Source organism: Eulemur rufifrons, chromosome 14 (genome assembly GCF_041146395.1).
Source record: "Eulemur rufifrons isolate Redbay chromosome 14, OSU_ERuf_1, whole genome shotgun sequence".
In the NCBI taxonomy this organism is placed as follows: domain Eukaryota; kingdom Metazoa; phylum Chordata; class Mammalia; order Primates; family Lemuridae; genus Eulemur; species Eulemur rufifrons.
Window position 1 is genome coordinate 1,755,389 of NC_090996.1, and position 25,060 is coordinate 1,780,448.

The following is a 25,060-nucleotide window of genomic DNA, read 5'->3' on the forward strand; positions in this document are numbered from 1 at the left end:
TTTGAGTTAAACAAGTCAGTCAAAGAGAAAGAACAGAGAACAGAGAGGAACCAACAAAGCCTACAAGAAATGTGGGATTATGTAAAGAGGCCAAACATAAGAATCATAGGCATCCCTGAGGGCAAAGAAGAAAATACACAAGGGTTGTATAACATACTTGAGGGAATTATTGAGGAAAAATTCCCTGGCCTTGATAGAAATCTAGATATCCAGATACAAGAAGCCCAAGGGACTACTTGGATATTCATCATGAAGAGGCAGTCACCATGACACATAGTCATCAGACTGGCCAAAGTGAACATGAAAGAGGCACTCATATGAGCAGTAAGACAAAAAAATCCAGCAACTTACATGGAAAAACCTATCAGACTAACTGCAATCTTCTGAACTGAGACCTTAGAAGCTGGAAGGGAGTAGGGCCCCCATTCACTGTCTTCTAAAACAAAAATGGCCATCCTAATTGATAAACAAATTCAGTAAAGTCTCAGGATATAAAATGAATGCACACAAATCAATCAGTGGCATTCATATATGCCAATAACAGTCAAGCTGAAAATCAAATTAAAGACGCAATATCTTTCACAATAGCATCAAAGGAATTTAAATATTTAGCAATATATTTAACGAAGGAGGTGAGAAATATTTACAGGGAGAACTATGAATCACTGAGAGAAGATGTAGAAGAGGTGCAGAGATGGAAATCCCTACCATGCTCATGGATTGGTAGAATCAATATTGTTAAAATGTCCATTCTACCTAAACTGATCTACAGAATTAATGCAATCCCTATCAAAATTCTGCCATCATTTTTTACAGATTTAGAAAAAATAATTCTACGCTTCATCTGGAACCAGAGAAGAACCAGAAGATAGCCAAAGCAATCTTAAGCAAAAGAAAAAATTGGGAGGCATCAGTCTGCCAGACTTCAATCTTTACTATAAGGCTATAGTAACCAAAACAGCATGGTACTGGCACAGGAACAGAGATATACACTTTTGGAATAGGATGGAGATCCCAGATATAAAACCATCCTCATATTGTCATCTAATCTTTGACAAAGCAGACAAAAGTATACATTGGGGAAAAGAATCTCTATTCAATAAATGGTGCTGGGAAAACTAGATAACCACATGCAGAAGATTGAAACCGGATCCCCACCTCTCACCTCTCACAAAAATCAATTCACATTGGATAACAGACTTAAACCTAAGGTGTGAAACCTTAAGAATTCTGGAAGAAAATGTGGGGAAGACTCTTTTAGACATTGGCCTAGGTAAAGAATTTATGAAGAAGACCCCCCAAAGCAATCACAGCAGCAACAAAAATAAACAAATGGGACCTGATCAAATTAAAAAGCTCCTGCACAGCCAAGGAAACTGTCCTTAGAGTGACTAGACAACCTACAGAATGGGAGAAAATATTTGCTTTCCACACATCTGATAAAGGACTGATAACAAGAATCCATATAGAACTTAAGAAAATCAACAGGAAAAAAATCAAACAACCCCATCAATAATTGGGCAAAGGACATGAATAGAAACTTTTCAAAAGAAGACAGAATAATGGCCAGCAAACATATAAAAGAGTGCCCAACATCTCTAATTGTTAGGGAAATGCAAATCAAAATTACAATGAGATATTACCCAACTCCAGTGAGAATGGCCTCTATCAAAAAGTCCCAAAATAACAAATGCTGGCATGGATATGAAGATATTGGAACACTCTTACACTGCTGGTGGGACTGCAAATTAGTACAACCCCTGTGGAAAGTAATTTGGAGATACCTCAAAGGGCTAAAAATAGAAATACCATTTGATCCAGCAATCCCACCATTGGCATCTATCCCAAGGAAAAACAGACATTCTATAATAAAGAAATCTGCACTTGAGTATTTATAGCAGCACAATTTACAACTGTGAAGATGTGGAAACAACCCAAATGCCCATCAATACGTGAGTGGATTAATAAAATGTGGTATATATATACCATGGAATACCACTCAACTACCAAAAAAAAAAAAAAAAAAGGTGATCTAGCACCTCTTATATTTTCCTGGATAGAGATTGAGCTCGGCTGGGCGTGGTGGCTCACGCCTGTAATCCTAGCACTCTGGGAGGCCGAGGTGGGCGGATCGTTTGAGCTCAGGAGTTTGAGACCAGCCTGAGCAAGAGCGAGACCCCATCTCTACTAAAAAAATAGAAAGAAATTATATAGACAGCTAAATATATATATAGAAAAAATTAGCCAGGCATGGTGGCACATGCCTGTAGTCCCAGCTACTCGGGAGGCTGAGGCAGGAGGATTGCTTGAGCCCAGGAGTTTGAGGTTGCTGTGAGCTAGGCTGACGCCACGGCACTCACTCTAGCCCAGGCAACAGAGCGAGACTCTGTCTCAAAAACAAACAAACAAACAATGAGATTGAGCTCATCCTTCAAAGGGAGGTATCACAAGAATAAGAAAACATGCACCACATGTTCTCACCATGAAACTGGTACAAATTGATCAACACTAAGGTGCTCACATGGTAGTAATACCCACTGGGTGCTGGTCCAGTAGAGGGCGTGGGTGTGTGGGGGCTAGAGTGGGTGGGGTGAGTAAACCCACAGCTAATGGAGACAGGGTGCACTGTATGGGGGAAGGACAGGCTTGTAGCCCTGGCTTGAGTGAGGCAAATGCATTTCGTGTAACCAAAATGTTTGTACTCCCATAATATCCTGAATACAAACTAAATAAATTTTAAAATGGCCATCCTAAAATTTAATATACTAAAAACTAAGTTTCCTATTTGAGAGAGAAGTAAAGACATTCTCAGACAAGCAAACACTGAGGGAATTTGTCAAGACCAGACACACCCTGCAAAGTGTAATCAGAACTGCATTATACATGGAGCAACACAAGAGACAGCCATCAGTGTAAACTCACCAAAAAGATAAAGGTCAGATCCCACATACCACAATGGCTCAAGAGGCAAAACAGAGTGATAAAATTCTACTCAGAAGGATGAACAGAAATCCACCCCACTCAAGAGACATCGGCTAGCTGAATGGTTACAAAAATACAAGCCAAAGTACCTGCTATCTCCAGAAAACATATCTAACACACAAGGACTCATTCAGACTCAAGGTCAAGGGATAGAAAACAATATTTCATGAAATGGAAACCAAAAGAAAGCTGATGTAGCCATTCTCATATCAGATAACATAGACTTCAATCAACAAAAGTAAAAAAGACAAAGATTGTCATTATATAATGGTAAAGGGAATAATTCAACAAAAAGATGTAACTATTCTAATTATTTACCAATCTAACACAGGAGCACCCAGACTTATAAAGCAAATTCTACTTGATCAAAACAAAATGATAAACAACAGCACTATAAGAGCTGGGGACATCAACCCTACACTGACAGAATGGGATAGATCCTCCAAACAGAAAATAAAGAAACAATGGACATAAACAGAATGTTAGAAAAAATTAGACTGAGAGATTTAGAGAACATTCTACCCCAAAACCACTGAATATACCTTCTTCTCATCGGCTCATGGAAGATTCTCTAAAATTGATCACATACTAGGCCACAAATCTTGTCTTAATGAATTAAAAAAATGGAAATTAAGCCATATTCTCAGACCACAGTGGAATGAAATTAGAAATCAACTCCAACAGAAATACTCATCTAAACACAAAGTCATGGAAACTAAACAGCCTACTGCTGAATGATAGTTGGGTCAAGGAGGAAATTAATATGGAAATCAAAAGCTTCTTTGAACTAAGTGATAAAGGGAAACAAGTCATCAAAATCTGTGGCATACAGCTAAAGCAGCCCTGAGAAGAAAATTCATAGCCCTAAAATGCCTACACCCAAAAGAAAAAGACAAGAATAGTACATTTGACTGCCTCAAAATATACAATTTCTATTCAGCAATGGACATTGTAAATAAAGATAAAAGATAGGAGACAGATTAGGAGAGACACTGCAAATATTTAGAAAACAAAAGAATACTTCTATAACATATACAGAATTGTAAACTAATAACGAACTAATAGGAATACTATAAACAGAGAAGTAATTCTCTGAAAAAAAACAAGTAATAACTTAGAATATGAAAACATCAAACTTCCTAATAATGAGGAATATATGAAAATATAATTTTTGAGTATTTGAAAATTTTGAAAGGGCTGACTTATCCTTCTGGTAGATGTGCTTGGAAAGTTTACCTCTGTGAGCTTCCAATTTCCTTGTCAGTTAGAGTTGCTGTTTACTTACCATGTTAAAAATAATTAAGTTATTCCTTTGTTAAGTAAGCCATATGGGCCTGTTTCCTTGTAACCTTGTTCTCTGTGGATGCCCTTAAAATCTTGGTTATTTTTTTACCACCAGAAGTTCCTTTGCTTCTTCCTGAAGAAATTATTAAACCCTATTAAGAACTTCTGCTACTCATCACTTTGCACAACCAATTTTAGGATATGGTTAGTTCTTCCTAAGAAGATATAAGAGAGAAATGGGGGCGAGGGGGACTGATTTTCAGGGAGAAAAACATGAAGCAGATGTACAGAGATAAGGATCATAATAAAGGAAAATAAGGTAGAAGACAAATAGAAAATTTAAATGGTTGCTTTGGTTTCTGGTCACCTCTAGTTTGGGTGTAAGGCTTCATGAATGCCATGAGATACCCTTATATACTTTCAAACTTTCCCTTTATACCTACACTAATGGAATTTCTATTACATATTATTGAACTGTCCCTGACTGAGACATCTGGTCTATAGTACCTAATCACTATCTTGTTTCTAAGGAAAAGGAAGCTCATGTTCCAATTTACCTACTAAAATTAAATGTTCTTAAACTGAAGCCATCTGCATTTGAGAAAAGAAATTCTGGTTCCAAATATATGCCTTCACCAAAAACTTATTTGTGGCAAATAATCAAAACTATAATATATTAACAGCCTCCTTTTCCATTTTCTTGGAAATAGCATGGAATAAAAGGAACAGAAAATTTATATAATTTACCAACTAAAAGTTCTCTAATCAAGGCTGCATTAGTCAATATTTACTTATTTATAAAAGTGAAGAAAATTTTATAACACAGTAATAGTGTTAGAAAGTACCTTACTCTTCAAAGAAGTAAATAGCTTGAGCTTGTTATAAATTTGACTTTATGCATGAAAACTCAAAGTGTAAATAAAATGAAAGTAAATGATGCATTTCATAAAATTATTTTAGGGGTTATCTAAGTGGAAAATTATTCATGTGTCACAGAAAAAAATAAAATTACAGACTATAATTTCATAAAGACTGTGTTAAAACCCTACATGGTAAATAGGTACTTTTTGAAAAATAGCAAGTATCCTGCAAAAATATCAAGTAAACTTTTCATATAAAAGTAATAGGACATTTAAAAATGAATACAAATTATTAGTATATCAAACTGGCAGTATTTACCTCTTTTTCATCTTCCTTAAGTGTTATTTCTTTCTCTTTTACTAGCTGCATAAATCTCTGTTTCAACTCTTCTTCCTCCCTCTGACATTGATCATAGAACTCTTGTCTTTTGGCTTCATAGATTTCTTGAAAACTACAAATAAATTTTTTATTACTCTCACATTAAAATGCTAATGTAAATATGTAAAAGTATATATAGTATACGTTAGGTCCCATATAAGGACATTTACCAACATTTTCTCATGTATAGCAATATAAAATAGGAATTTATATATCATAAGATATAAAAATGAGGCACAATATTTAATTTTGGAGTACATATAGATTATATGTAAAGAATACTAGAATCTTTAAATACTTACATAGCTAATTTCTTGTTACCACTACTTACCATTATATCATACTTTACATCTTTTAACAATAAAATTTGGGGAAACTGCTAATGTTTGAGACTATTTTCAAAATAGTTAAAATAAAGATGCCTATATCTTTCAACTTAATTATTGAAGAGAGTTAAATTTTTGTTGTCTGCAAAGAACCATAAATGTTATATCTGGATTATACATACTACTCTCCCATATTTTTGCAGCACAATTTCTACTCTTTTTCAATATAAATACATACACCTGTTCTTAAACTTTTTTCACTTGAATTCCAGGACGTTGCATGACTTCTTTTCAGATGTTTCCTTCATCAAACCCTTCTCAATATCCTTTGCCAATCTTTGTCAATATTTGCAATATTTTTCAATCTCCTTTCCTTGTTCTTTTTTTTCATATAAATACAAAATTTAGAACAAAATAATAGATTTTTTTCTTGGATACATATTTCAGCATATACACATATTGGATACACATATTTCAACATATAAATAAGATCTTACATTATGTTGCTCCTACTGTCTCCATCTAAATCTAAAGATGATAAAAATACCTAAAACTCAGAATGGTTCAAGATAGAAGTATAATTATTCTCATTACAAAATTATTGTACCTTATGTTTATAGGAGACTCCTAAATTATCCATTTGGTTATGCTAGCAATATCTCTACTCACCTAACTGGCTGGTTGTCTGGGCCCACATCTGTAAAGCCCATTTTCTGCAGTCTGCAACACCTATAACATTCATAGTGCTGAGTGTGGGTTTGTTCTTTCAGGTTTTCCATATTGGTACAAAGAAGCATATCCCGGAGCTTAACAAAGTCACAGTGATTTTCATTTTCCACTAGCAAGAAAGATAATAAATCCACAACACTTGTTTTTAATCCCTGGCAATCAGTAAGTATTTGTTAATGAATGCATTGATTTAAAGCACATTTAAAATAACTCATAAGTAATCAATTTGATTAAAAGCTATTCTTTTAACCATGTAAGCATGGTTGTACTATATCAATTATAGGCAGATTTTATTTGTAGGTCATCAAATTTGCTTTACATTTATTACCTAAAGAATAAGCAGGAACTAGTGAAATACGCATATATGCTAAAGGTTTTCATTAATAATTGTATATGTTACAAACTAACTTAAAGTTATTTCAGAGTGCTAACAGAATATGTAATATAGCATTGCTAATGTAAATAATTTTATTAAAGGAAATTCAGTTGAGAAAAAGTTTTTAAATTGTGTATAATTTAGTTATCAAATTCCTTTTATGCATCACATTTACGAGGCTGCATTAGTCAATATTCAAAATCAATAAATTGACATGGCTGTTTTAACAATACACATACACTGAAAGTAAAGAGATGGAAAAATATTCCATGTAAATGTTAACCAAAAGAGAGCAGGGGTAGCTATATTTCTATCAGATGAGATAGACTTTAAGTCAAAGACAAGTCAAACAAGATAAAGAAGGTCTTATATAATGATACAGGGGTCAGTTCATCAAAAGAATATAAAAATTGCGAATATATATGCATCCAACATCAGAGCACCCGAATATATAAAGCAAATACTAATAGATTTTAAGGGAGAGGTAGACTGTAACACAATAACAGTAGGGGACTTAGATACTCCATTTTGAGAAATAAACTGATCACCCAGACAGAAAATCAATAAGAATACATCAGACTTAAAATACACTTTAGACCCAATAGACCTGGCAGACATATATGGAATATTCTATCCAACAGCAACAGAATACACGTTTTTCTCAAGGACATACACACCAGTCTCCAGGATAGATTATATGTTAGTCATAAAATAAGTCTTAATAAATTTTAAAAGATTGAAATAAAAATGAGGGTACAGATCTGTCTTTGACTTATCAATTCAATTAATTAGAATATATACCCTGAAAAGTGGGATTGCTGGATCATATGGTAATTCTAATTTTAGTTTTTGAGAAACCTTCATACTACTTTCCAAAATGGCTCTACCAACTTCCATTTCCACCAACAGTGTGTAAGGTTTTCCTTTTCTCCACATGCTTTGCCAGAACTTGTTGTTATTTATATTTTTGATACTAGCCATTCTAACAGGCATGAAGTGATATCTCACTGTGGATTTAATTTACATTTATCTAATGATTAGAGATGTTGAGTATATTTTCATATATCTTTTGGTCAGTTGTGTTTCTTCTTTTGGGAAATACCTATTCAGATTCTTTGCCCATTTTTTAATTATGCTATTTAGTTTCTTGTTATTGAGTTCTTTGCATCAATAGCAAGAATATTACGTATCTTGGATATTAGCATACACCTTATCAGATGTGTGATTTGAAAATATTTTTTGGCAATCTATGGATCATATTTTCACTCTATTAATTGTTTCCTTTGATGTGCAGAAGGTTCTTAGTTTGATGCAATACGTTGTCTATTTTGGTTTTTGTTGCCTGTGCTTTTGAAGTCCTATCCAAGAGATCAATGCCCAGAACAAGGTCATGGAGATTTTCCCCTGTGTTTTGTTCTAGTGCTTTACAATTTCAGATCTTAAGTTCAAGACTTTTATCCATTTTGAGTTGATTTTTGTATGTGGTATTCTTCTGCATATGGATATCCAGTTTTCCCAACACTGTTTATTGAAGAGACTGTCATTTTCCCATTGTATGTTCTTGGCACCTTTATCAAATCTCAATTGACTATAACTACTTGAATGTATTTATAAGCTTTCTATCCTGTTCCTTTGATTGATGACTCTGTTTTTATGTAATTACCATGCCATTTTGATTACAATAGTTTTATAATATTAAAATATTTTGAAATCATGGAGTATAATATCTCCAGCTTTGTTCTTTTGCTTAAGATTGTTTTGGCTATTCAGGTTCCTTTCTGGTTCTATAGGAAATTTAGTTTTTTTTTTCTATTTCTATGAAAAATAACATTAGAATATTGATAGAAATTTTATTGAATCTGTAGATGACTTTGGGCAGTATGAACATTTTAACATTAATTCTTCTAATCCATGAACATGGGATAGCTCTCCATTTATTTGTGTCTTCTTTAATTTGTTTCATCAATGTTTTATAGCTTTCGGTGTACAGATATTTCACCTCCCTGGCTAAATTAATTCCTAAGTAGTTTATTTTTCAGCATTATTCACAATAGCCAAGATATGGAAGCAACCCAAGAATCCATCAACAAATGAGTGGATTAAAAAGTGATACAAACACACACACAATAAAATACTATAGAGCTTTTAAAAGAAAATTTTGTGATATGAAAAACATGAATGAAACTGAAGGACAATATGTTAAGTAAAATACATCAGGAACAGAAAGACAAACACTGAATAATCTCACTTATATATGAAACCTAAAAATGTCAAATTCATAGAAATAGAGAATAGAAAAGTGATTACTAGAGGAGGAGGTGGAATGGAAGAGGAATAGGTAAATGGAAAATGTTGGTCAAAGGGTACAAAGTTTTAGATAGACTAGAGGAATATATTTATATAGAGAGACTATATATATATGGAGAGAGAGATACTCAAATCAATAAAACCATTAATGAAAGAGAAAACATTACAACTGAAATGACAGAATCACAAATGATTGGGCATTAGCATAATGGTCAAATAAGAAATTTCAAACTTCTCTCCCCCACATAGAAAATTCAGTTAGCAACTATCCATAGACAAGAACACCTTGGTGAAAACTCCATAACTTGATAATAAGCCTGACATACCCATGTGGGACACAGAACCAAAAATATCACATCAGAAGGGTAAGAGGGATGGTCTTACTTTGAGTTGCAAGGCCTTTCCCCCTCCCCCAAGTTGGCAGTACCTCAGTTTCTAAATGTCCATACTACTCAAAGTAATTTACAGATTCAATGCAATCCCCATAATAATACCAACATTATATTTCACAGATCCAGAAAAAAATAATTCTACATTTTGGAACCAGAAAAGAGCCCAAATAGCAAAAGCCATCTTAAGCAAAAATAACAAATCTGGAGGCATCACACTACCAGATTTCAAACTATATTACAAGGCTATAGTAGCCAAAACAGCATGGTACTGGCACAAAAATGGATATATATACCAATGGAACAGAACAGAGGACCCAGATATAAAACCATCCACAGGCAGCCAACTGATCTTTGACAAAGCCCACAACAACACACATGGGGGAAAAGAAGGCCTATTCAATAAATGGTGCTGGGGAAATTAGATAGCCACATGCAGAGGAATGAAACAGGATCCATATCTCTCACAACACACCATTCAAGATGGAAAAAAAACTTAAATATACAGCATGAAACCATAAGAATGCCAGAAGAAAATGCTGGAAAAACTCTTCTAGATTTGGCCTAGGCAAAGAATTTATGAAGAAGACCCCAGTGATAATCACAACAAAACATAAATAAATGGGACTTGATTAAATTAAAAAGCTTCTGCGCAGCTAAAGAAATAATTAACAGAGCAAATAGACAACCTACAGAATGGGAGAAAATATTCACCAGCTACACATCCAATAAAGAGCTAAAAACCAGAATCTGCAAAGAACTCAAGCAAATCATTAAGAAAAAAACAAACAACCCCATTTTAATGTGGGCAAAAGATATGACCAGAAGCTTTTTGAAAGAAGATAGGCAAATGGCCAATAAACATGTAAAAAAAGTTCAACATCACTAATTATCAGAGAAATGCAAATTAAAACCACAATGAGATATCACCTTACCCCAGGTAGAATGACTTTTATTAAAAAGTCCAAAAACAGTGATACTGGTGTGGATGTGGAAAGAAAGGGATGTTTATACACTGTTGGTGGGACTGCAAATTTGTACAACCTCTATGGAAAACAGTATGGAGATTCCTCAAAGAACTAAAAGTTGACCTATCATTTGTTCCATCAATCCCACTACTGGATATTTACCCAAAGGAAAAGAAGTCATTTTATCAAAAAGACACCTTCTCTCAAATGTTTATTGCAGCACAATTCACAATTATAAAGATGTGAAATCAACCCAAGGGCCTATCAATTCATGAGTGGATTAACAAATTGTGATATACGTGTACTATAGAATACTATTCCACCATGAAGAAGAATGAATTAAGGCCTTTTGCAACAATTTGGATGGGACTGGAGGCCATTATACTAAGTGAAGTATCTAAAGAATGGAAAAACAAACACCACATGTACTCACTATTAAATTGGAACTAACTGACGAGTACATATGTGCACACAAAAGAGTGAAACTCAGTGGAAATTAAGCAGGGGGGAGGGGGAAGCAGGAGATAGGCAAAAACCTACCTAATGGGTACAGTGAGCACTATCTGGATGATGAGATAACCCTTACTCAAGCATAACCAAATTGACACATGTAACCCAAAACATTTGTACCTCCATAATGTTTTGAAATATTATCCTGGATGGAGCTGGAGCCTATTCATCTAAGTGGAGTATCACAAGAATGGAAAAACAAACACCAACATATACTCACCATTAAATCAGTATTAATCGATCAAAACTCATGTGCATATATGGAAATAACATTCATCAGGTGTTGGGAGGTGGGAGGAGGAGGGGATTGGTAAACTCACACCTAACAGGTGTGGTGCACGCTGTCTGGGGGATGGGCATGCTTGTAGCTCTGACTCGGGCTGTGCAAAGGCAATCTATGTAACTAAAGCATTTGTCTCCCATAATATTCTGAAATTAAAAATAATAGTAATAAAAATAAAAATACATTAAATAATTATTTCATTAATTAAAAACAATTCATTTGGCTGTCTCCTGTGTTTATTTTGCCCAGAACATTGACCACAATATGTTGTTTATTGTGTATAATATTGTGACCAACTTTTGTATATGTAGAAATAATATAAATATAAAAGGGCTGTCCGGAAAGTATCCAGCCATTGTTAATATAATGAGAACATATTATATGGCTGGATACTTTCTGTGCAGCCCTCATATATTATTATGTAATTATGTAGTACATAATAATATATAATATATAATAAAATATATCAATATAACATATATAATAAAATATATTTAATATAATGAATATTAAAATATGTAAAGTTTTATGTATCTCCATGAATTTAAAAATTTGTGTCAATTTTTAAAAACAACATTTGGAAACCAGTACAGGTAGAAATCTTCCATTCTTCAATAATTAATACTACAAGTAGATGAAAAAGACACTAAATTATTGCTTATTATGATATTCTAACTCATCATGATACCAAATAATAATATAAATATCAAAGGTATACTTTAGCCAAAGGTAAATTGTACATCTTTGTTTTAAAATAGTTTTTCATTTTTTTAGTGACCAGTTAAAAATGCTTTATAATTTAGGTAGTAATTAGTTTATGTAACATGTTTAAACACCAGTATTTATGCTTCAATCTTGTTTAAAGTACTTCCCAGCCTTCTGGATGTCATTGTTTATGCAGCCAGAGATAATATGCACAATGCAGTTGGGATAAACAAGGAGATTCTGCCCAGCCACTGTGGATTTTGGCCCAAAATTTGTTAGCAGCAGACGACAAATGACTCCTATGAGTCAAAGTAAGTGTTAGTTAAATGAAACAGAACCTTTGTTCCTCACTAGTAACTTAATTTACAGATTAGCAAGATTTACCAGTATTTGCTCAATTTTAACTGCTATTTTGAGACTATGGGTGATACACATGGTATACTTAACTTAATCATTCCAAATCCTGCCCTCTTTCATTATATTTACCTTGCAAAACTCCCCAAGGGTAGTGACGGCCTCTCACCATTCTTTTTCCAACTTTCACCTCATCCATACTCCCTACCACAGCAAACGGTAACAGTCTCTAGAAAATAAGAATGACATGAATTGAAGTCCCTAATACCATTATAGTTTATTATATTACTCTTATTCCTGTTATAAAAATAACAGAGGTGAAAATATTATATTAAATTTAATCTGACAGGAATCCACCTTGCATCAGATTTTAGAATTTGGCAGTAACTATGTACTAATTAATATCTGTAAGCATTAGTCTCAGGCTGGGTACACAATTGAAAACTATATACTGAGAATAGCCTAAAGCAAAGCATCTGCTGTGAAGAATACAAAGAAAAAAGATTTTTAATAGACATATTATTTTCTTCACACTATTTTTACCTTGAAATATCTTCACACTGACAATGTTAATGCAATGGTATATAAATCACTTTTGCTCTAGTATAAAAATTAAAAGACAGAAGTATTAAAAATAACTAAAACTATAATAGTTAATGGATACATAATATAAAATATGCTAGTAAGTAGTACTATATATGCCCCAGTGAATTCTAAGTACAACTTAAAGTAGAAGGGGGTCACTCTGGGTGGTAGAGTCAGGGATAGTGTAAAAAAATAAAGTACAACCCAATGTGTACCTGAGAGGATAATGATCAAAGTAAGAAGGACAACCATAGGTAAGGTGAAGGTTTTTGAGAAGATGTAGAGGCAGAAATGTGCAAAATAGATACATGGTCCATCAGAAATTATACAGATTGGTCTGTCTGAATAGCACTTTGATATAAAGGAAATGTTTAAGGCCAAAATTATTAAGCATTTTGTTTTTTTTTTTTTTTTTTTTTTTTTTTTTTTTTTTTTTTGAGACAGAGTCTCGCTCTGTTGCCCGGGCTAGAGTGAGTGCCGTGGCGTCAGCCTAGCTCACAGCAACCTCAAACTCCTGGGCTCAAGCAATCCTCCTGTCTCAGCCTCCCGAGTAGCTGGGACTACAGGCATGTGCCACCATGCCCGGCTAATTTTTTCTATATATATATTTAGCTGTCTATATAATTTCTTTCTATTTTTAGTAGAGATGGGGTCTCGATCTTGCTCAGGCTGGTCTCGAACTCCTGAGCTCAAACGATCCGCCCACCTCAGCCTCCCAGAGTGCTAGGATTACAGGCGTGAGCCACCGCGCCCGGCCAAGCATTTTGTTAAATATTTAATAATTAACATTATTCTATTAGTTGGTCTTGAAGAAAAATTATGCTCTATGATTATTTCCTATAATTGATTTCCTAGAAGTGTAATTAAATAGGAGAAGACAAAATCTCTAATACAAGGTCTAAAGAAAATTTGACACAAAAGAATAAAAACAAGTTTTATATTACTTAGCATTTCAATTCAGAAATGTAGTTTTAGGTATTTCAAAACAAATAAGGTATAAATATAAGAAAAGAGAAATAAAAAATAAAATTAACATTTATCAGTCATCTATTATATTCTAGATCACGTGTCAGGTCTTTCACAAAGATCTTGGACTCACATCTTAAAAGAAGCCCCACTAGAGGTGTCATTGGTTCCAAAGCATAGAGAAGTTAACAGTCTCAAGGAAGATGGGTGAATTATGCAGAATTTTTTGGTTTTTATGTAGGGAATCCAGGATTGAATTCTAAGTCTATATATTTTCAAATTTAGTTATCTTTCAAAATATAATCTAATATTTTATATATTTAAGAAAATTTACACAAATTAAAAATTTAGAAGGGAGGCCAAGATGGTGGACTAGAAGCAGCCTGTACAAGCCACTCTCAAGGAGAGGATCAAAAGTTGCAAGTACCTATTCACATATGGATGGACCATCTTGGAGAGAGAAGTAACTGGAGACACCCAAGTGAAGGAAAGGGAGGCAGGGTGATCTGTTCAACAAGATTACAAAGTACCTGGGGGAAGCATCTACACATGGGGAAAGGTCAGAGAAGAGAACACTGGGGCTATATACTCCTCTCACAGACATCGCAACCTGAACTGTGAGGGAACCCCCTACTATGTCATGCCTCCAGACTGATTAGGGAGCTGCTTGGAGATTGTGCAGCAGCATTGCACCAGAGAGTGGGCACAACAGGATCCTGTTGGACTCCAATCCCAGGTTGCTTCAACTGACACCATTTTGAGCTCTTGCCTTCAGAATGCCTGGCCTGCACTGGGGTCAGCCACAATGTAGCAATCTCCCCATCACCACTGATGGGCTGAGGAGGGAGAAGGGACTGCAGGCACATTTGTATGGCCCATAACTGGGTACTATGTGCCTCTCACCACTAGGAGATCCAAGCAGGGGAGGTGCTCTTAGCTCCCACTATGTACCACAGCCATCTAGATAGCACCACCACTGTAACCTGAGTAGCACCACAGCAGCTGCCACAACCAGTGTTGGGTGGAGAGAAAGCCCCAGCTGCCATGATGCCTCCACAGCCCCATGAATCACGAGCTGCACAGAATTTCAAAATACAGCAGGAAGATTTAACAACAGACTAGATCAACCAGAAGAAAGGATTTCAGAGCTTGAAGGCAAGGCCTTCAAATTAACCCAGCCAGTCAAAAATGTAGGAAAAAAAAAAAAAAGAAGAAGAATGAACCATCACCTAGAGAAATATAGTCCTATGTAAAATGAGCCAATATAAGAATTGAAGGCATCCCTGAAGGGGAGAAGAAAAGGCAAAAAGCATGGACAACCTATTTGAGGGAATAATTGAGGAAAAGTTCCTGGTACTACCAGAGATTTAGATATCCAGATATCAGATGGTCATCAAACACTGGGAAGATTTATTGCAAACAGGACATCACCAAGACACATAGTCATAAGTCTAGCCAAAGTCAAAGTGAAGGAGAAACTTCTACAGGCTGCAAAGTGAAAGCAACAACTAACTTACAAAGGAAAACCTGTAGGACTAAGAGAAAACTTCTCAGCAAAGACCCTAAAAGCCAGAAGGGACCAGTGTTATTCTTTTTTAAAAAATTTTTTTTCCACCGTTAAAATCACCATGACCAGGGTAATTATTGAATAGAATAACTGTCATGCAAGAATTTTGTATCCTGTAAAACTAAGTTTCAAAAATGACTGAAAAACAAAGTCTTTCCCAGACAAGCAAACACTAAGGGAATTTGTCACCACTAGACCTGCCCTACAGGAAATTCTCAAAAGTGCACTATATATGGAACAGTACAACAAATATCTACCTGTATAAAATCACCCAAAAGTTTAAGCTCACAGCTCCTGTAAAACAGTAGCACAAGGGAAAACAAAACAACAAGATATCATTCAACATGATGAATAGAACAGTATCTCATGTATCATTACTAATATTGAAGGTGAACAGTCATAATTTTCCTTTTAAAAGATACAGATTGGTGGAATAGATGAAGAAACACAACCCAAATATATGCTGTCTCCAAGAAACCCATTTAACTTGCAAAGACTCTCATGGCTTCAAGGTAAAGGGATGGGGAAAAAATACCATGTAAATGGAAAACGGAAGTGAGCAGGAGGAGCTATCCTCACATAAGATAAAATACACTGTAAATCAACAATGGTTAAAAATGAAAAAGATGGTCATTATAAAATGATGAAGGAAACAATTCAACAAGATATAAAAATCCTAAATATCTGTGCACCTAACACGGGAGCACTCAGATTCATAAAATAAATTCAAGTAGATCTAAATAAGAAATAAATAGTGGCATCATAATAGCTGGGGACTTTAACACTCCACTGACAGAATGGGAAAGATCATTGAGGCACAAAATCTAGAAAGAAATATTGGACTCAAACAGGACTCTAAAACAAATAGACCTAAAACACATTTACAGAACATTCTACCCCAAACTACAGAATGTACATTCTTCTCATCAGCACATAGGACATCTTCCAAGATGGATCACATATTAAGCCATAAAATAAGTCTCAGCAAAATCAGAAAAATCAGGGGGAAAAATGGCAGATTAGTGGTAGCCTCCTGGCTCACTGCTCTCAGAGAAGGAGGTGAAGAACTCGGATGGCTACACATGAGTGGATCACTCCCCCCACTGAGCATTGTGAATCTTTCACCACTCACAAACATTAACTCCATATAGATAAAAGAATTAAATATAAGGCATGAAATCATAACAATTCCAGAAGAAAATGTAGAAAAAACTCTTCTAGAAATCAACCTAGGCAAAGAATTCATGAATAAGACCCAATGGCAATTACAGCAACAAACAAAAATAAATACATGGGGTTTGATTAAATTTAAAAGTTTCTGCACAGCTAAGGTAATATCAACAGGGCAAATAGAAAACCTACAGAATGGGGGAAATATTCATAAACTATACAGCCAATAAAGGGTTAATACTCAGACTCTACAAAGAACTCAAGCAAATCATCAAGAACAAAAACAACCCCATTAAAAAGTGGGTAAAAGATACGAACAGAAGCTTTTCAAAAGAAGATAGAGAATTGGCCAAAACATATGAAAAAATGCTCAATGTCACTAATCATCAGGAAATTCAAATTAAAACCACAATGAGACATCATATTAGCTATGCTAGAAGGGCTTTTATTATAAAGTCCAAAAACAATAGATGCTGGTGTGGATGCAGAGAGAAAGGAACCCCTATCCACTGCTGGCGGGACTGAAAATTAGTATAATCACTAAGCAAAACACTATGGACATTTCTCAAAGAACTAAAAGTAGAGCTACTATTCAATCCAGCAATACCACTACCTGAGATTTACTCAAAGGAAAAAAGTCATTTTATGTAAACAACACCAGTACCCATATTTTATCAAGACACAATTTACAATTGCAAAAGTATGAAAACAACCTAAGTACCCACCCACTGATGAATGGATAAAGAAAATATGATATATATACTATACTAATGCAGAAAAGGAAGATTGAGAGGGCCTGACTGCAGCAGCCATTTTGGCCAATACCAGACCCTGACCACCCGGAACAAGTCATCAGCAAGTCACTGGCCCAGGACCAGGGTCGGTAAATTACTAAGCTGATGTCTTACAAATTGCACTTACCTTCCTGTGACAGCAGTTTGTGACTAATCTTTATGGCCTGACCTTAAGACAATGCTGGCCATGTGTGTCTGTTTCATAATGGAGTTTCTAAACATTTAAAAATGTTACCATTGCCTCATTAGGTGTCCCCCTCCTACTTGGAAAAGGACCTCTATTCTGTTTTTGGAGTAGGATCTATTGTCTGTCTCTCTCTCAATAAGCTTTCTGTAAAAAAAAAAAAAGATAAAAATTGGCAGACTGGATAAAAAGTATGCTTTAGCTATATACTGTATACAGAAGACAAAACTTACATTTAAAAATATAACTATATTGAAAGTAAAATATTGCAAAAACTGAAACATGGAAAAAGCAACTACAGGAAAGCTGGAGTAGTAATACCACTCTCAGATAAAACAAACTTTTAGAAACATTGCTACTAGAGATAATAAGGGATATTTTATGAAAATAAAAGTCAATCAGAAAGATACAATTATAAACATATACATATCTAATAGCAAAGCATTAGTACATATGAAGCAAAAACAGGACAAAAGGAAAATAATGGTTGAAGACTCCAATACCCCACTATAAGAAATGGATAAAGCAAAGAGAAGAAGTAATGAGAAGACATGGACAACACTATAAAACAACTAGACTTATGTGACATTTTAGACACTCCAATCACCAACATAATATACATTAATTTCATGTGCACATGGAAAATTCTCTAGGATAGACCATATGATAAACCATAAAACAAATCTCAATAAATCTAAAAGAATATAAATAATACAATAATTGGCTCTGTTTGCTGATAACATAATCTCATATATAGAAAACCCACCAAAAAACTGTTAGAACTAATAAACAAATTTAATAAAATTTAATAAAATTGCAGGATACAAAATCAACACATAAAACCCAATAGCATTTCTATACATTAGCAACAAACTATCAGGAAAAAATCAAGAAAACAATCCTATTTATAATAGCATCAAATAATAAAATACTTAGGAGTAAATTTAACCAAGGAGGTGAAAGATTTGGACACAAAAACTGTAAAACATTGATGAACAAATTGAGGAAAAACAAATAAATAAAAAGATATCCCATATTCATGAATTTTAAGAATATTATAAAATGTTCATGTTACCCAAAGTAATATAATCCCAATCAAAATTCAAATGTCATTTTTCATAGAAATTAAAAAAACCCCTAAAATTAGTATGGACCAGAAAAAAACCCAAATAGACAAAGGAATCTTGAGCAAAAAGAACAAAGCTGGATTAATAAAATGTGGTATATGTATACCATGGAGTACTACTCAGCTATAAGAAACAATGGTGCTATAGCACCTCTTGTATTTTCCTGGAAAGAGGTGAAACCCATTCTACTAAGTGAAGTATCCCAAGAATGGAAAAATAAGCACCACATGTACTCACCATCAAATTGGTTTCACTGATCATCACCTAAGAGCACATTTAGGAAAAACATTGATTGGGTGTCAGGCAGATGTGGGTGGGGGACGGGATGGGTGTATACATACATAATGAGTGCGATACTCACCGTCTAGGGGATGGTCATGTTTGAAGCTCTGACTCGGGGGGGAGGGTAAGGGAAATATACGTAAAAAAAAAAAAAAAAGAAAAAAAAGAACAAAGCTGGATGCAACACATTCTCTGATTTCAAGATATAATGCTACTGTCATCAAAGCAGCATCATTCCTTTACAAAAAAACAGGCATGTTTAACAATGTAACAGGATAGAAAGCCCACAAATAAATCCAAAGTTGCCAAAAACACATAACGGGGAAAAGACATTCTCTTCAATAAATAGTGTTGTGAAAACTGGATATCCAAATGCAGAAGAATTAGATAAGGGTCTTATCTCAAACCATCCATAAAAATCAATTCAAAATACATAAAAGGATTAAATTCAAGACCTGAAATTGTAAAGCTAGTGGAAAAACATATAGGTAAAAAGATTCATGACATTGGTGTGGGCAATGATTTCTTAAATACAACTCCATAAAAAGCACAGGCAACAAAAGCTAAATTAAATAAATGGGATTGCATTCAACTAAGAAGCTTCTGCATAATACAGAAAACAACCAAATGAAGAGACAGACAATAGATTGGGAGGAAATATTTATAAATTATACATCTAGAAAGGGTCTAACCCCAAACTATATAGGGAACTCAACTAAAATGCAAGAAAACAAATAACCCAATTTAAAAATAGGCAAAGGATCTGAACAGACATCTATAAAAAGGAGGTACAAATGGCCAAGAGATATATGAAAACTGTTCAACATCTCTGATCATCAGGGAAATGAGATCACAATAAGATATCACTTCACAACTGTTAGAATGGCTATTATCAAAAAGACAATTGAGCCAGGCATGATGGCTCACACCTTTAATCTCAACTACTCTGGAGGCCAATCCAAAAGGATTGCTTGAGACAACGAGTTTGAGGCTGCAGTGAACTATGATCACGTCACTTCTCTCCAGCCTGGGTGACTGAGTGAGACCCCAACTCTGAAATAAATAAATAAAGACAATTGATAACAAGTGTTCATGAGGAGGTGAACAAAAGGGACTTTTCTGCACCGTTGGTAAAAATGTGAATTGGTACAGTCTTTTTGGAAAATGGTCTGGAAGTTCCTCAAAAAAACTAAAAGTAAAATTACTATATGATCCAGCAATCCCACTTCCAAGTATATAGCGAAAATAATTGAAATCAGTATGTTGAGGGCATATCTACACTCCTATTTTTTTTTCAGTATTATTCACAGTAGCCAAGATATGGAAGCACTTAAGTGTTCATCAATGGATAAATAAAGAAAATGTGGTATATATACACAATGGACTACTCTATATCCTTTTAAAAAAGGAAATTCTGTCATTCACAACAAGGATGGAATTGGAGGGCATTATGCTAAGTGAAATAACCTAGGCACAAAGAGACAAATATTGTATGATCTCACCTACATGTGGAATTTTAAAAAGTTTATCTCATAGAAACAGAGAGTAGAAAGGTGGTTACCAGTGGCTGGGGGTGGAGGGTAAGGTATGAGAAAAGGGGAGATATTCATCAAAGGGGGTACAAAGTTTCAGTTAGACTGGAAGAGTAAGTCTTAGTAATCTATTTCATGGCATGGTGACCACAGTTAATAATAATGTGATGTATACTTCCAAATTAGATTTTTAACATCCTCATCAGAAAAAATGATAAGTTACTTAGGTGATAGATAGTTAAGTAGTTTGATTGGATCTTTCTATAATGTATATATAAATTGAAACACATTGTACCCTGTAAATATACACAATTATTATTTTTCAATTAAAAATAAATTAATGTAAAAGTATTTAGAAATTAGAAGAAGAGCAAAATTTATAATCTGATAACTACAGAATATAGTTGAAAGAAATTTAAAAAGAACTAAATAATTGAAAAACATTCCATGTTAACAGAATCAGAAGATTTAACATTGTTGAGATGGCAATACTCCCCAAATTAATCTAGAGATTCAATACATTCCCTATAAAAAGTCCAGTTTACTTCTTTACAGAAATTGACAAGCTGACAAGAAAATTTATATGGAACTTTTATAGGAACCAGAATAGTCAAATCAATCTTGAACAAAAAAGACAAGGTAGTAGGAATCACAATTGCCACTTTGAAAACTTACTACAAAGTAACAGTAATCAAGATGTGTAATACTGAAACAAGAATATATATCATATATATGTGTGTGGGTGGGTGTGTATAATTAAATAAACCTTTTTATCTATGGTCACCTTTTTTGACAAGCGTGCCAAAACAATCCAATAGTGAAATAGTAGTATTTTCAACAAATGGTGCTGAGACAACCATATATTCGCATACAAAAGAAGATGAACCCTTAACTTATACATATATAAACATTAAATCAAATGGATCAAAGATCTAAATGTAAGGGCTAAAACTGTAATACTCCTAGAAGACTTACCTTACACAAAAATAAATTCAAATTTGATCACAGACATAAATGTAAGAGCTAAAACTGTAAAAGTCTTAAAAGAAAACATGGAGAAACTTGATGATATTGAACATGGCAATGATATGTTGGATATAACACCAAAAGCACAGGCAACAAAGGAAAAATAGATACATTGGACAACATAAAAATTAAAAACTTCCATGCATATCAAGAATATACAAAGAACTCCTTAAACTGAACAATAAATAACTCAATTCAAAAATGGACAAAAAATTTAAACAGACATTTCCCTAATATCTTGTATTGGGGAAACATAACAATGTTAAAGATATACAAATGGCCAATAATAAAACGCTCAACATCACTAATCATTAGGGAAATGCAAATCAAACTTACAATGAGATACCACTTTCCACCCATTAGTACTAATATAAGCTACAATCAAAAAATGCACACCTCATAATAACAAGTGTTGGCAAGGATGTGGAGAAACTGGAATCGTTTGTACTGTTGGTGAGAATGAAAAATAGTTCAGTCACTACGAAAAAAATATGGTAGTTCCTTGACAAATTAAACATAGAAATATCACCTCACTCCTAACAGAAAGATTATTACCAAAAAGACAAAAGATAAGAAGTATGGGTGAGGATGTGGAGAAAAGGGAATCCTTGCATACTGTCGGTGGAAATGTTAATTGGTTTAGGCATTATAGTAGACAGTATGGAGGTTCTAACACATGCCACAACACTGATGAACACTGAAGACATTATGCTATTAAATAATCCAGATATAAAAGAAAAAATATTGATTCTACTTATATGAGGTACTTAGAATAGTCAAATTTATAGACAAAAAAAGTACAATGGTTGTTGCCAGGGATTAGAGGAAGAGAGGAATCAGTATTTATTGTTTAATAGGAACAAAGTTTCAGTTTTGTAAGATAAAAAGAGTTGTGTGGATGGATGGTGATGGTCATAGCACAATGTAAATATATAATGCCCATGAAACATACACTTAAAAATAGTTAAGATGGTAAATCCTGTAATGTTGTGTGTATTTTACCACATTTTTTAAACTTTATGAAAAATAGGTAAACCTTTATAACCTTAGATTTAGCAAAGAATTCTTAGATATGATGCAAAAGAGCCAAAAAAGAAAAAAGTAGAAAAATTGAATCTCATCAAAATTAAAATCTTTTGTGCTTTAAAAGAAACCAAATAGAAACTGAAAAGATTACCCACAAAATGGAATAAAATGTGCATATCATATTTCTTATAGGGACTTTGAATTTAGAATATATAAAGAACTATTACAATTCATAATAAAAAGATAAAAACCCAATCTAAAAATGGGCAAAGGATCTGATGCGAATCAAAACCACAATAGGATCCACTTCACACCCACTAGCATGGCTAGAATAAAAAGTTTGTATAATAACAATCAAAGCAAGGAAGTGGAGAAAGCAGAACGACTGGTAAAGCCACTTTGGAAAAGGTCTAGATTTCTTCAAGTGATTAAACATAGTTGCTATATGACTGAACTATTCCACTTCTAGGCATATACCCAAAAGAAATGAAAGCATATGTCCACACAAAGAATTGTATGCAAATGTTTATAGCAGCATTCTTTGTAGTAATCCAAATGTGGAAGCAACCCAAATACCCATCATCTAAATGATGGATAAAGAAAATGTGGTATCCCTATAATGGTGTTGGCCATAAAAAGAAATGAAGAGCTGATAACAACATGCTATCACATAGATAAATCTTTAAAACATTATGGTAAGTGAAAGAAGCCAGATACAAAAGACCACATGTTATCCCATTCATATGGAATATCTAAAACAGAGAAATTTATAAAGGTAGAATATGGGGAGTTAGCTACTCTCTCAGCAAAAAATCGGGTCCGTCAGGCAGAAGTCGTCGCAAAGGATAAGGAAATAATAGAAAATAGAAAATAATAGAATATAGAAATAAAAGAATACACAGAGATGATAGTATAGTTTGATAAAGAATAGATTTATGAAAAGAGGGGGGCTCAGGAGACCCCACAATATTCCTGTAAATTGTGAGGCCACAAGTGAAGTTTCACATCGGTATTTATGGGTACAGTGATCAGTTGCCAGGGGTAACAGATTTACATAATAACAGGTAGTTCATTTTAGGTTAAAGTCTCCCAAAAGGCTTCTAGGGATCCCTTAATTAACTCTATCTACATGAGCAAATGGTTACAAAATCTTTCTGAGACAAACTTTTAAGTTCTAAGATAAAACTATGACTTTAGCAGAAAAGTTAAACAGAGATATAGTGACTCCATATTTCTTTATCTAGTTATTGTGGATTGAGACAGGTAATCAGGAGTCAAGCAAGAGGTGCCCCTTGGGCTAAATGCTTTTAGCCGCAGGTGTCTGTCGGGCTGGCACTCTTTGATCAGGTCTCCTCCCATGGCCCCATGCAAACCTGCTTTGTCATTCAAAGCAGGTGAAAATTACCGGTTTGAGACGGCAGCGTCACCCTGGAAAGCAGCCGCCACTGACCTTTAAGATGCCCTCCTGAGGCGAGGCAGCTTTTGATATGCGAACTAACACGTTCACATATTCCTTCAGGGCAAAGCTCTGCAAAACTCCTGAAATTGTTTCTGTCTCTAATATAGCAATAATAATCTATGGACCAACAGTAGAAAGTACATAAAAATATAATAGAGGATAATTTTAAAGAAAGAAAGTAGATTAGTGGTTGCCTTGGACTGGGGAGGGAGGGACAGAGGGTGAGGTGAGAGGTGGGGAAAAAAGCTAATGGTATTGGATTTTTTCAAGGTGATAAAAATGTTTTAAAATTGACTGTTGTGATGGTTGTACATATCTGTGACTATACCAAAAATAATAGAATTGTATACTTTCAATGGGTGAATTGTATGATATTTCAATTAAATCTAAATAAAGCTGTTTTAAAAAAGAATTGATTGTAAGCAACACTTTTCAAAATCAAGAAAACAAAATATTTTGTCACACTGGAATTTAGAAAAAAGCACAACTCATTTATAGTCTGTCACATACGAGTTCCAATATATTACTAATATTTTTACTTAAGCTTACATTCATTGATGAGTTCACTTGAGCAGTAGTTTCATCATCTGTTGGAAATTGATATATCTGGATGCCATTGCTAATCAATTCATTCATTATCTTACTCTTAAATTTCTGTAAATCATTTTTAGAAATTGTATCTGCTTTGGCAATCAGTGGTATAATGTTCACCTATTAAGAGAGAAAACAAAATCTTAGCATTGAGTATTTGTTGTTCATCCTATAGTTTTTACAGCTAAAACCTCACAATCTCTGACAATAAATTTGTGCTTAACTAGATAACCACTGGCTGTCATGCCTTTCTTACAAAATTGTTTTCTAAAATTATCAATACTTTTGAGATTCATCTT

The 25,060-nt window shown here is 34.1% G+C and overlaps 1 protein-coding gene across 1 annotated transcript in view; it reads right to left on the reverse strand.

The window, feature by feature from the left end:
* Positions 1-25,060, reverse strand: part of SEPTIN14 (septin 14) — a 74,991-nt gene that overhangs the window by 11,811 nt on the left and 38,120 nt on the right. The window contains exons 6-9 of the mRNA XM_069485860.1: positions 24,720-24,881; positions 12,585-12,681; positions 6,501-6,669; positions 5,446-5,578 (exon numbers count right to left, since the gene is read on the reverse strand). Coding sequence (XP_069341961.1) covers positions 5,446-5,578; positions 6,501-6,669; positions 12,585-12,681; positions 24,720-24,881 — 561 coding nt within the window. The remainder of the gene's footprint in view (positions 1-5,445; positions 5,579-6,500; positions 6,670-12,584; positions 12,682-24,719; positions 24,882-25,060) is intronic.